At 38.0% G+C, this 13,758-nt stretch overlaps 1 protein-coding gene across 1 annotated transcript in view; it reads right to left on the reverse strand.

Annotated features, from left to right (window-relative positions):
- Positions 1-1,698: 1,698 nt before the first annotated feature.
- The window catches only part of DHX36 (DEAH-box helicase 36), a gene marked incomplete at its 5' end in the record, with an annotated part of 20,347 nt that continues 8,287 nt past the window's right edge, over positions 1,699-13,758 (reverse strand). The window contains 15 exons of the mRNA XM_082487244.1: positions 1,699-2,695; positions 3,697-3,849; positions 4,394-4,514; positions 5,860-5,950; positions 6,038-6,137; positions 6,232-6,315; positions 6,855-6,941; positions 7,220-7,393; positions 8,398-8,496; positions 9,146-9,263; positions 9,895-10,038; positions 10,499-10,563; positions 10,678-10,733; positions 11,612-11,699; positions 13,271-13,373. Of these exons, the coding sequence (XP_082343370.1) occupies positions 2,510-2,695; positions 3,697-3,849; positions 4,394-4,514; positions 5,860-5,950; positions 6,038-6,137; positions 6,232-6,315; positions 6,855-6,941; positions 7,220-7,393; positions 8,398-8,496; positions 9,146-9,263; positions 9,895-10,038; positions 10,499-10,563; positions 10,678-10,733; positions 11,612-11,699; positions 13,271-13,373 (1,669 nt within the window). The 3' untranslated portion in view covers positions 1,699-2,509. The remainder of the gene's footprint in view (positions 2,696-3,696; positions 3,850-4,393; positions 4,515-5,859; positions 5,951-6,037; positions 6,138-6,231; positions 6,316-6,854; positions 6,942-7,219; positions 7,394-8,397; positions 8,497-9,145; positions 9,264-9,894; positions 10,039-10,498; positions 10,564-10,677; positions 10,734-11,611; positions 11,700-13,270; positions 13,374-13,758) is intronic.

Below are 13,758 nucleotides of genomic sequence, written 5' to 3' on the forward strand. Positions count from 1 at the left end.
ATACTTTTTTAAGCAGGAAAATATCTTAAGCTACACACTTTAAGCACAATTGGGAAAGTATACCTAATACCATTATTTACACATTAGTGATGTTACTTTGTAAATAAAGATCTGACCATATCAAGTCGTGACCACCTCAGTGTGCATTTTTTCTGGTGGTGGCCCTGACCCCACAGCCTGATCAAGATCCTCCATGATCTGGGGGACTTTGAGAGAACCGCCCTGTCTTTGCTCAACCAACGCTGCTACTCTTACCCAGGCTCGCTATCACTACCATTTCTTTTTGCCTCTCCCATTGTTAGGTAGGTATTTAGGCATCATTGCTTTTAAATACTACAAAAATCAAGAACTGGTACCACCTGCCAGCCTTTATTTTTTTCACCGCTTTTAATCGAACCCTGCCAATAACAGCACTACTGCCTGTTCTTCCTCAAAAACCTACAGATTTGTGATGTGGCACAGCCCACCCTACTTTGCTGCGGCAACTGCCCCTGCCCTTGCACACCCCACTGCCTTAACTGGCCCCCAAAGGACAGCTCCCCTCAGCTCTGGGCGCCATCTTGGCTTCCTCCTCTATCAGTCGCACCTTGTCCCAACATGACACGCTGCATTTCCATGACCAGTAGCCTGCGGTACAGCACTACAGTCGAGTTATTTCCTTTCCATTTCCACACAAAGTATCACTAATTTAATTTCCTTCCTCCCCCCTCACCCTCCCCGCCTCCTCGATTCCAGGACTCACCTTGGTGACACTCCCGCCTCCTCAGACGTTGTGTGGCACAGCCCTCGCAGCAGCTTACCGCCGCCATGAGGTGAGACGCATCGCCAGCCTCCTGCTCTTTACCTGCCACTCGAACTGCTGGCGGGACCCGGCAGCCTCCGGCGAGTCCTCGTAGCCCTCACAGCCCGGGGATTTTCCTCACAAAACCGCGAGTGGCTCCGGGGGAGGGGGACGGCGGCGCCGGGGCGCCGGGCGGGAGCAGACCCTCCCGCCCGGCACCCGGGCCCGCCGTCCCCCTCCCCCGGAGCTTTTTGTTTTCCCCTTTCTTAAACAGCCTCCTGCACCCACAGGGTAAAGATATTCCTCCTCCTCCTCCTCCACTGAAAGACCAGCCTCAGCACCTGGGGGTGATAGCAACTGATTGAGAGGGGGAGGGAGGTTGAACTATACGGGTTTGTTTGTTTTTTTTTTTTTTTTTTTTTTTGCAGCTGTGTTGTAGAAATAATGAGCTTGCTATGCTTCCTTGTTAACCCGATGGAAAGCAGGGGCTTATTTCTGTACGAAAATAAAATAGTTTCACCTGATCGGTTTCATGTTCTTCAGGATAAGGCTCATAAATACTCCCCCCCAGCCTGGTGGTCAAGATCATTTTTTGCAAAGCACAAGAAACAAAAATCAAACCCCAAGAAGGGAGAGGGGTGACATTTCCAGGCAAACAAAATGAGATGCAAGAGCTTTGTTCCTCAAGGACAAACCTAGAAATAACCATATCCACAGCTGCAAAGTGCGGGTAAGAGGGCTGCCAGGTAAATTGCCAGCCCTTTCCAGAGCCTAATTAAACACCTGCAATCAGTCTGAGCTCCATCCCCTGCCCCCAGCAGTGGGGACCAGAGTCCAGTCCCAAACCCAGACCCCAGGGTCTAAAGGAAGCAGCAGCTTGAGCAAAACAGTGTTTCTCAAACTAGTCACCCCCTTGAACAGTGTTCTTACGTAGTTGGAAGCATTCAAAACATTAAGAACTAAGAACAGATGAAGTAACACTTCAAAGAAAAGACTTTTAATGTAATACTGTAACTCATACATGAACTGTTTAAAAAAAAAAAAAAAAAAAGAAAAATTAGAATGCAATGCAACCTTAAAGTGTATCCACCATGACTTTTATCTAACCTTCTTTCCTGTAATCTGAAATTTTAGTACTGATGACGGATGGGTACAGAAAGTGAAGAAAGATTAATGGTATGGGATGAAAGGCAGAAGAGGAGAGTATTTCTGAAGATTGTTTCCTCCCACAGTACAAATTTAACAAGTGTTTTCAAGTTTAATTTAATTAAGCTATAATTACCTTCTGTGGAATTGTTGGTGAGAAGACTGCTGCACAGCTGGAATAACATAGCAAGTATAATTACTCACCACCCCAATAAAAAAAAGTCTTTTGAGATTTTTCTACCAATAGCAAGAAGAGTTTAAGTATTATTAAGCAGTATTTTAGCAGTTTTTTTTAATATCTATCTGTTACCCCATGGGTAAAAAGAAAAAAGCTACAGCAGGACAAGAACCATACATCAACTAACATTGCTAGCATTGCATTTCTCTTATTTAAAAAGCTACACTGAACACAGAATACCATGCATATACAGATATTACCAGCTATTTTGAAGTAACTGCTCTTCAGCATGAGGGAATTACCAGCTTACCCTAAAAAAGTTTTTCTTCTAGCTAAATAAATGCTATAAAAAATGAAACAAAAAAGTTGAGTATGTTGGCTTTATCAATACAGATGAAAGTGTGTCAACTATAGCGTTCACTCTGGAATCGTGGGGCATAGTTTCTGGCACTTTCATTCTCCTGTGTTGTGATTAAGTCTATAATAGCTGTCAGCACTGCTGTATCCCTGGATTTAATATCATTCCAGTCCACGGGATGTGGGTTTTCTATTTTTTCTTGTAGAAGATCATCGAGCTCTTGTCTTAAATTCTGCAAAGAGTTTGTTGGAATGAACAAAGGAAAAAGAAAAGAGACAGGCAATTAGAGCAACAGCATTACTACAGCAAGTTCAAATCCCTTGGGCCCTCTGTTCTCCTAATCTTTACACCTGCTGTTCTCCTATCAATTCATTTCGCCGTTGCATCCAAAGCTGCTTCTCAAACACTAGCAGTTTTACCTTTTATGACAGATGACCATCTCTGGAAGCAATGGCTTTTGACAGCCTATACATCCATTAGCTGACTACTTCAGGATTAAAAATATTTAGGTTTAAAAAAAAAAGTCAGATATGATTACTAGGACCTAATGTTGAACAAAGTGCTATTCAGCTCCTCCCTCCACTGGAACTTACTACTGCTAAGTAAAGAGCCCCATCCTCATATTTCCATATCCATGTGGACGTTTCATGGACTGACCAAGTCTTCCTACAGCTTTTGCTGTGGAAAACTACACAGACTAAGCTCATCAAATCTCTCGCTGTAAGACATGTTTATGAATCCTTTAAATCTACCCTATGACTCTTCTCTGAAGCTTCTACGTTTTTCAATATCCCCATGAATTCTTCAGCAGAGACTGCACCAGCTGCACAAGAACATGACCACCATATTGCTGATGCCTCAACAGACACACAGCCTCATTCTCCTTAGTCAGGTGATTACATTGGAAACAAACAAACAAACAAATCCGCCTGCCCGCTCCTAAGGCCAAACATAAGGGAGTACATTACTGTTTACTTCTCCCCAGTTTACCACAATACAGACTGTTCAGACTGTTATTTTTACTACTGTGTTTTAACTTGCGTTCATCTACACACCTTCAGCAGACCTCTTTTGTTTACTTTGTGTACTTGAACTGCTTACTGGGAATACATTTAAAACATTATCATCTCCCTGCAGTGAAAAATCAGTAGGTACATATCAAATATAGAAATCTCTAAGAAGAATCAGTGTTACACTAAGTCTTCCATATACATTATTGTTAAACATAGTCACCTTAACTAAGTGCGCTATTCTTGCCGGAGACTGGAAAACAATCCATTCATCCACAGCGATGGTATCCTGATCTTTATCCTTCTGAATGGATATATCTCCTCCAAAGAACAAGAGACAGTATGGAGACACCTCTGTACAATCATACAAGTAAATCTGCAAGACAATATTGTCCAATCACCCTTCAAAGCACCTTAAGTGACTTGTAACAGAATTCCAGAAGATAATTATTCAATCATTCATAAATTTGCAAGACATATCTGAAGCAACACAGTCAGAAAAGCTAAAAGAAATCAAATTAAACAGGAGCAAAAATGGTCCCAAATACAGTTGTTCACACAAAGTAGTGAAATCAACTGAACTACTCCATAACAATCGGAGGGAAAAAAAAAATCAGCATATTCAGAAGTGTTATACTGGATTGAAATAAAAAAAAAATTTTAGAAGTTACACTTCTTATTGCCAGAACCCTAAAAAACCCAACCCCTCAAAAAAAAAATCCCAACCACAAACAAACAATAGTTACTGGTGGTATTGTTCCACAAATATCACAAAGAACATAATCTGATGGCATGTAAAAAGAACCACCTAAGACAGGAAGGCTTCAAACAAAGGCACTGTTCACATCCCCTTTGAACCTTGATCCAACCTTGTTAAAGAGCTACAAAAATAAATTACACAAATATAAATCTTCACATACACTGCTAGTTCTCATCTTCAAATGGTACACAAGCCAGTTATAATGGAACTCTGTTTCTTCCACATTAACTGATTTAGGATGAATATTAACTGTGCCATCTGTCTTGGTGCAAACTTTGACCCTTAAAAGAAAAAGAAAGTTTTTATTTTAGGATTGAAATAAGATCTTGAAAGTTTAGCACAATCATGTCCCATGTTAATAAACCTTTTTTCTAGCATACTAAACTCTGAAAGTACAAGACATCCAAAGAAACTTTAAATCCTCTCCCTAAAGATTACAACTAAATCTACAGTGTGATTTTTTAGACACCTGCCTCTCTGCATTTAAGAAGTTTGAATTCTTTGTCAAATCTACCCCCCTTAATAACATAATAATGCCACCAGACAATAAAAAGCAGAAACCAAGCACAATACATATGAAGCACAACTGTTCTTCTCCTTCCCATATTTTGGAGACATTAATTCTTTGGGTGTGGATCCCTGAGCTCTCTGCTCCCTGCATGCAGAAGTATTTTGCAAAACAGAGAGTTCAAGTGTTTGGAACCCAAAGAGCGGGTGGAGAGCCTCTCCAGCGAAGCGGTTCGTGTGACAAGTCTCTTGCTTAGTGGATGGTAAGCCTGAGCCCTCCTGGGCAGCAGGCTGACACCCAGCTCCACCACGCGGCAGAGATACAGCGACACTGTAACTTCCATCAGGTTTGCAAACTTACTGCATTGAGGTGATGCCGGCACACTGGGCTTGGTTTAAAAGGGAGATTCTACTGACTAGCAGTGTCAGCTATAGACAGATCAAAATTACACAATTTAAGGTAGAATTTTGACTACCTATTCTTACTCCTTTCATAGATGTAATCACTTGGGGGGTTTTTTGCTTGTTTTTTTTTTTTATTTTTTTAATTATAGACATGATTGCTCCTATCTTGCTGTTTCAACATTACACACCCAGAAAAGTCAATCCAAGTGTTCAATCCTTTATTCTGCCTTAAAGGTGTTCCATAAAGAAGGATGTCTATATCCTGACAAGTATACTGATACTGTGAGTAATAGTTAATAAGAATAAATAGCCTGATAGTATAAGTAGTGATAAATCAACAGACTGGAATTTCTAGACTACATTGCCGAATAATAAGAAAGGACCCTGTTTCAACTGCTGCTGTAGACCAAAGAGGATGGTAGGACTCTTAGCAGCGGTGTGAGTGATATATTGTAACATTATCCATGGCATGATGAGGTTACACAAATTATTTCACACACTAGTAGGTATCTGTTAAGCAGATACTGTTAAGCAAAGTAAAGATCAACAATCCCATGCTCTCATCTACTCTTCTCAAATGAAGCAACCCACACCCGTGGTTGAGCTATACAGAAATTCATTCATGCACTCAAGGCGTTGCTTCACCGTGCTAAACCACCTAATGTAGAAAACACCTTGAATGCAAACCAACAGTAAACCAAGCCAAACCCTTACATTTTTCTCTTTTTGCTGAAGCTTGGCCGGATCTTTGCAACTTTTGGATATAAACCAGCACAGATGACCGCTTTGAGCAACTTCTCATTATCTGTAGAAGACAGCAAAGTAAACAGTGCAGTACTGCAAACTGAAATTTCAGCTATCAGAAATTTTTCCATTTCCTTCCACTGTTTACCTGAGTTGGTATTAGATTTGGGATCCTTGGGGTCTCTGCTATTCACAAATCCAGCTGCAAGGAGATGCTCAGCAAACTGTCCCTTCATGTTATGCAACATCTAGGAAATAATAAAAAATATTCCAGAATGATGCTGTGCTCCTCCCCTTTTCTCCGCAGACACGATCCTCCTTTAAAAACTGTCAGGATCATACCTGCAGTGTATTTGAAGACAGGAAATATTCCCAGCAATAGTCTTTCTCAGTTCGGAAACCACGACGCCGAGTCTCTTCCCAGCCCTAAAAATTAAAACCGTAGTTCAAAGGCATTTGTAAGTGAACACATACCAAAAAAGTTAAAGGCAGCAAAAACTACTGGTCAACAAACAATATAGTTATTTTTCTCCACAGGAGAGAAAGTAAATCCCTTGAACTCTTTGTTTATATATATGCAGCACAGAGTAGAAAAACACAACTTTAACATTTTAAATCAAAAACTTCCCTTTTCCGTGGTGAGAGGTGAAATCTAGGTAAGTTTGCCAGAATTTCATTTGTTGCTATTAACAGTCATGGGTAGAAACGGCATTCTAGGCCATTATTTCCTCTTCTTCTTGCCCCAACACTATACAGCTACACCTCCAATACTTTTGAAGTCAGCTTCAGCCTCTTGCAGAGGAAGACAAGAATTAATGCCTTCAGCAAGGTAACGACAACATTATGTTTTCTCTGTCTCTTTCACAGACTTATCTGCAAATACTTCAGAGCACAAACTTAGAATAGTCCATATGACTCAAATTAAAATTCTAGAAGAAAAAACCCAGACATTAAGACATGCCTACCGTGAAAGCATTCACCACAGTTAGATGATCACTTTTAGTGTTCTTTGACAGCTCCTTTCTTCTTGCATCTGCTACTTTCTCTTTGCCCTAAGAATAATTAGAACTTGTAAAATATTCATGACTGACACAGCAGTCCTCTTCCTAATTAAGGTACATATACACAGCAATACTGTGTATGCTACATCCAATATTCTGTAGGCAAAGACAATACTTTACAGTACATGAAGACAATCTTTTACTAATAAAAATGTAATTAACATGAGAATAAGATTAAAGTACTTCTAAACTATAACATCTCAGTAAGTCCCACTATTCTTCTGAGATTCTTAAAATTGTATGTGTAATTCTCCCCTTAGAAACTTTACCAGAGGAATGACAAAAGGGTCTTTGAAGCTGAGGCTAGCTGCAATTGTAAGTACTGGATCCAAGCAGCAGAACAAAGCTCCAAAGAGGATCATTTTTCCAATATGTGGTTCAACTGGTAACCGTGCTAAATGGACACCTAAAGGAGTCAGTTCTTCTTGTCTGTCCAAAGCGTTCTGTCAGAAGGAAAGAAAAAAACCAAAAAGGAAAAAAGAATAAACATAGTACTTGAAATGGGATTTCCTTGAAATAGCCTACCTAGAGAGAGGTTCTCTAGTATACCTAGAGAACAAAGGAAAGCCTGAGAGCTGGAGAATGCAGCCAGCTATAATAAGCTATAGCAGGAAAGCAATCAAGCAAGTTATGGAGAAATAGGAGTGTTCAAATTAGAGCCAAGAAACCATCTTTAATTGTGTTTCAAGTGGTTTAGTAGGGCTTAGTGTCTTTCTGGACGAAAGTATGAAGAATTTTTAATACTTGAGGGTCTTCCTATTCTCCTAATACAGCTTATTTTTAGACTTCTATCTTACCCTCAATATCACTTCTGTTTTTATTTACTCTACCCTTTGCTACTATACAGCATTGTCCCAGAACACCAAATGTGCAGCTGAATATTAGTTTTATCTAAGCATTTATAGAATCATGCTATCAGTCTAAATACTGCCCTTCATCTATATCAGATGCTTCAATTATTACTACAAGTGATTTGTACAAATAATACCAGGGCAAGAAGTCAGCAGTACGAATGCGCCATTAAACTCTCCTTTCTCCAGCATCCAAATGGGCAATGACACACAAGACCTTTCTCCTATATAACTTATTTGCCCCCCAGGAAAAGCATCTCAAACTCTTCACTAATGTGACTAGGATAGGAAGGCTTGGTGGACGGGCAGGGTGTTACAGAAGCAGCAAGTATCTGTAAGAAACTTAAATGCAAGGTGCATGTATGTGTTTTGAGTCATTTAGACAGTTCCTCAGGAACTACTCTATGCAGCCCATGAACATTATGTATTATGTGAAATTATTTTCTCTGTTCAGTGAAGATATAGAGAGGGTCTACACAATACGATAACGGGCTGCAAATGTCTAGACCTGTACAATCAGAACTGTCTGATAAGAAACAACACAGTGACATGGTTCTAAACATTTTTCCTTGCATGTACATTAAGTAATACCTTACCAGCTCCATTAGATGATTTATGGCCAACATTACAGCATCACGAGATGGGGGATCCATTAGTTTGCTCAGAAAATAAGCGATTCCACCAAGCTTTAGAATCTGAGACAAAAAAAAGACATAAACCTACAGCAATTGGAGAAAGATGGCTACCTAAAATTAGTAAGCAGTAACCACACTAATTAAAAAAGCGTGAATAATTCACAGCTTGAGCTGGAATTTCACTAATTAAGAACTAAGGACAAAACCAAAAATTTATTGATAATGAAATTTGAAACATAAGGATCTATTCTTCACTCAGTGTGCATACACATGGTATTCCTTACGCATGCATAAGGCATCCGCTACAAACTGCCAAAAAGGAAACACATCGGTTCTAAAACTGCTTTTTAGTAAAATTGTTTTTAAAGACATCATATCCCTTGACTCACTGGCATTCACATTGAAGCTCCTCTGACTGAATGATATCTAGGGGGAGAAGGGAGGAAGCACAGTTCAAATTTTTATTAATACACTTCATCTTCTAATTATACCAGCCAATCCTATTTTTCCTGGGTTTGATGCATCAAGATACAAGTATGCATTTTGCAAAAGTTGCTGCAATTATTAGCCAAGTATATTGTATTTCTGTATAACAGAATTTTGACTTGAAGACAACCCTAGGTTCACAGTTACATTAACTTAATCTCTCAATCTCTTATTCCAATGGAAAAAGTAAAAAATAAATATGTTTGAAGATTCATGTGTTTACCTTGATCTGCAAACAGAGTTCTTCCAACGGTGTCCTCAAGATCTCTGGTAACTGATAATCATCTAGAAGGCTAGCACGTAGCCCATTGTACAGATGATAACAGTGGCCTGGCTGAACTCTGGAATTATTTAAATAAAATCAATTATTTTTGCTATGACACTCTGACATTATGATTTCTAAACAGCTTTCTAAAACACCTCAAGGAATTAGAACTGAAATGTATTCAATTCTAAAAGTCATTTAATCTTTCTGAAACACAGACCCATCAACAGGAAAAAAGGCATGCAGAACACAGAAACCTCCTGTCAACTGATCAAAAGGAGTAATGAAGAGGCCAGAGAAGAACTGTAAGTCTGAACAAGACAAGGTATTTTGAGAAGGAGAGAAATTTCAAAAAAATTTTGTATATAGCTAAGTGATTTTAATTTGTGGGCAGTTTTCACTTGAATGTATCACAGCCTCATAAATCAGGTGTGAAGGCAAACACTACAAACAAAAATTTTAAAAAATGCAGGACTTATTCTTCTGTAAGAAAGAGGGAAAGGCATGAGTTAAATGCAGCACAAATTAAGTCAGCTTCCTAGAGAGACAAAGAAACCATTCTTTCCATAAGAACAAGAGACAGTTGTGCCAGCATCTGCTTCTGAACATATGAATAACAAAGCAGTGTCTTCAGCAGCGTGTGAGCCAAGACTGATGGTGGAAACTTAACATCACAAAACTTTTCTAACTATCCCCATTATCCTTACCTTCCTGCTCGACCTTTCCTCTGCTTGGCATTAGCTTTACTAACCCACTCTGCTGCCATTGTGCTAATGTTGTTCTGTGTGTCAAAGTGAGTTTCCTTTATTTTTCCACCATCTATAACGAACACCACATCATCTATTGTAATGCTGTTTAAAAAAGAAAAGAGAGAAAAAAAAAATGCAACTCTTCATCTTTGCAAGCTTGACCTAGGATTTTAAATGGGCTTTGCCTCTCTTTACCCCCTCCCAAACTGGGAGCCAACAATAATAAAAAAAAAAAAAAAAAGTGTTTGGAATTTACTAAGCAGTTCAAGAAAGAGCTTGACTTATTCTCTTAGGTCTGCAGAGAGGACAGACAGCTCAGATTTATCATGTACAACAAAGGGGAATCTTTATAGTAACATCCATGGTTTAATTGTTTAAAACAATTAAAGGAAAACTCTTGTTTAGTCTACAAACATTTGTAAAGATAAATTGTTATAAATGAATGCTACAAGTACAAACCCATATATTTTGGAAATATTACACAGGTTTGTATTTTAGATTACCACTTTTGTTTATTTGTTAAACATATAGCTGATTGCAGTCTGTATAGGTAGCTATTTACCTAGTCTCTGCAATGTTGGTAGCAATCACGATTTTCCTTACTCCTGGCGGGGTCTTCTTAAAAACCTGTAATTATCCATGGCCCATTTATATGTTTGCCAAAATAAAACATATGCTTAATTATTTTTTTTTTTGTTGTGAAATGTTACTGTATTGCATAACAACATAAGAAAAGCATACCTGAGTCTGGTTAACAGTAGGCATCAATGAATGTAAAGGTATGATAATAAACCTATCTGAAAATTAAAAATCGGTAAAAGATATGGTGTAAGCACAGAAACTTTACTTTCACAGGAAAATCAACTATGCAGAACAGAGAAAATAAGCTGCAAGTAAGTCTACTGTTTCATATTCAGAATTCACAGGTATATGATGATAATGGAAAATTATAGAGTAAAAAGGAATATTTTTTCATTATGTTATGACGACTTGACAAGTTTGAGAAAATATATGGAGTTATTTACAGTAATTTATATTTAATTTTAAAATTCTCAAATTATTTAGCAATTGCTCAAGTTTAATAAATAAACTGACAGTCCTGAGTCTTTCAATAAATTGAAATTCTTTACCTATAGAATGTACACAATATGAACTGTAAGATAACTACCTGAATAGTCAAGAGCATAGTGAGACAAGTTAGATGAAAATATGGTTATGCAAAAAGGACAAATTAAAGTGTATCAGATAGGCATAGAGTTCTCTAGTGTCCTATTAAAAAAGCTTCGAGGAATAAACAGGATTTAAAAGAACTATCAGCAAAGCAGTAGAAAAAAGCTGCTGAAGAATCAGGAAAAGAGGAAACAAACACAGAACAAAGAGAGTTTAGTTTTGAATGGAAATTATCATAACCACAAGAAAGGACAAAAGGAAAAAGATGCAGGTCTGAGATTCTCAGATTGTTCACTCCTACACTAAGGAAAAGGAGTTATTATCATAAGTAGATGAAAAATACCATAGAAGTGCAAAAAATGCTGAAGACACTGCAATCATCTTGAGAGAAGAGACGAGAAAAAAAAAAAAGTAAATCCAGTGCAACACCAGTAGTCACTTGCAAAAATTAACACTTTGCCACTAATGCTACTGCTAGAATTCCCATGTAAAATTTTGGTTTTACCTGACTTAAACATGACTTGTGACATCAAGAGATCGTGTAAAGTGCTAATGTTGTCCCAGCCTGGAAGAAACACTAGAATTGCACCGTCCTATATACAAAAGATGGAGTGAAGGGAAAAGAGGTTAGAATAAATTATATGCTAGGCAAAGAACCAGCTACTTGCACACTAATACACATATGATGGATAGATGATATTTGAAACCTCTGACTCAAATCTGGAACAAAGTTTATAATATTGTTTTCTATAAAAGAGTTCGCTACATATATTTAGCTGAACGTAAAAAATAAAAATTTGATTGGAAGCATTTTTCCCCTGCTGTGTTTTAAACGCTGTCATGTCAACACTAGAAGAATTTGAGCTAATGTATAATTTTCAACACAGGAAGAACAAAATAGGAAACAGCAACTCATCCTCATTAACCACAGCTTAAATGATCTATCAACTGAAATATAAAGTTATTAAATATTTTTAACAATCAAAATTATCTTTAAGGAATCAACCAAGGTGTCACCTCTTCCACAGATGTTCTCGAACACAGAAACAAATACATAACTTCAGGTTTTGACAATCTACATACATTATACCTATGGTAACAGAAGTTATTCTTCAGGTTTGTCACTGCTGCAGGCACAGGATCCTTCCGATATTAATATTCTGATAATGTTATTACTAAATAACAAGGTAAGGCACATTTGGGCATAGCTATGCAGCTGTATTAACTGCTGACCTTGACAAGCTGAAAGCTGGAAGAGTCTGCTAGCTGTGTGTTTGGTAAATGTGACTAGACCTCTGCTAGGCTGTATAAAAATTCGGTCTTCACAGCATCTTAAGTCATATTTGGATTACTCAGGCAGAAAAACATTAAAGCTAACACATAGTGCAGATATGAGGCAGTGAACATCAACTCTAAGAACTGCTCTTGCCCTCTCCCTCCCATTGCTGAGAAATTAAGAACAGAGATTTAGTTGTACACTAAAGAGGTTTTCAGACAGTTTTCTACAACTGTTTCACAAAACATAACATTTAGTACACACTACAAAGACTACCTTTGATAAGCACACACAGTCACACAAAGAACTAAAAGTTAAATTTTAATTTGTAACTATATTACTTTCCATCAAATAACTAAGGTGTATAATTAATTTGAAGGCTTATTTAAAAGCTTATCCAAAAAAACCCTGCAGCAATCTGAATCCAAACAGTACCCAAACCTTCATATATATATATATCCTGTTTTATTTACGAGATAATCCTACTATCTGTGGAAGAATTCAGGCTCTTTTTCCCCCCTTGCTCAGAAGGGACCATAAATGAGCATATCAAATGTATTTGTAAGTTTCTTATGTACTCATTTCTTATGTTCTCATTAACACCCACAACCCCTACTCAAGAAAATGCTTAGATGTGTGTTCCCCTTTAAACATGGATTCTATCCCATCATTTCAATAAACATGGTACCTAACCACATTCTAAACTCAGGGCTTAAATATTACTTAGATATTTAAAGCCGTTGATTACTTCCGAGAAGAACAAAATAAAAAATTCTTCTTCTTTCTACCAGTATGACAGCCAAACTAACATCAGCTCTGACACCTAATGGCCACCAACAACAATTCAGTCACATCATTAAAACATGATGACAGGAGACAGAAGTGTACCTCTTCTTCCAAAACGATGTGTCTGATAAGTGCTGCTATAAGGTCAAGGTCGACCTTGTCATCATCCATCATTTCCAAGGCATCTATAGTACTCGCTGAATACCTGTAGGCATCGAAATCATACCTATTGGTAACTTACTGACATAGTCATGCACTCATGTTTCTGCTATAAGGCTCTGCAGTCACACATCTAAGTAACACACTACTGTTCAATTTATTTTTTTGACTGTTCAATTATTGTACCTTAGCGCCATTATTGTCACTTCAGAATAGTAAATTTAAGAATTACCATGTTGTGTCTGAACTGTGTTTGAAGCATTTACATCATCTATCTCCTCCTCCTCAGTTATCCAGGACCTAAACAATCTGAGTTTGCCCTTCAATTTATCCCTCCCTCACAGTGAGAAGAGGAGGCATCTCATCTGTTCAGCCCTTTGCTTTCGTGGAAGCTAACACCATGGCAAGAATTGCCAATTGATTCAAAAGAC

Source organism: Vanellus vanellus (genome assembly GCF_965231255.1).
Source record: "Vanellus vanellus genome assembly, chromosome: 8".
In the NCBI taxonomy this organism is placed as follows: Eukaryota; Metazoa; Chordata; class Aves; order Charadriiformes; family Charadriidae; genus Vanellus; species Vanellus vanellus.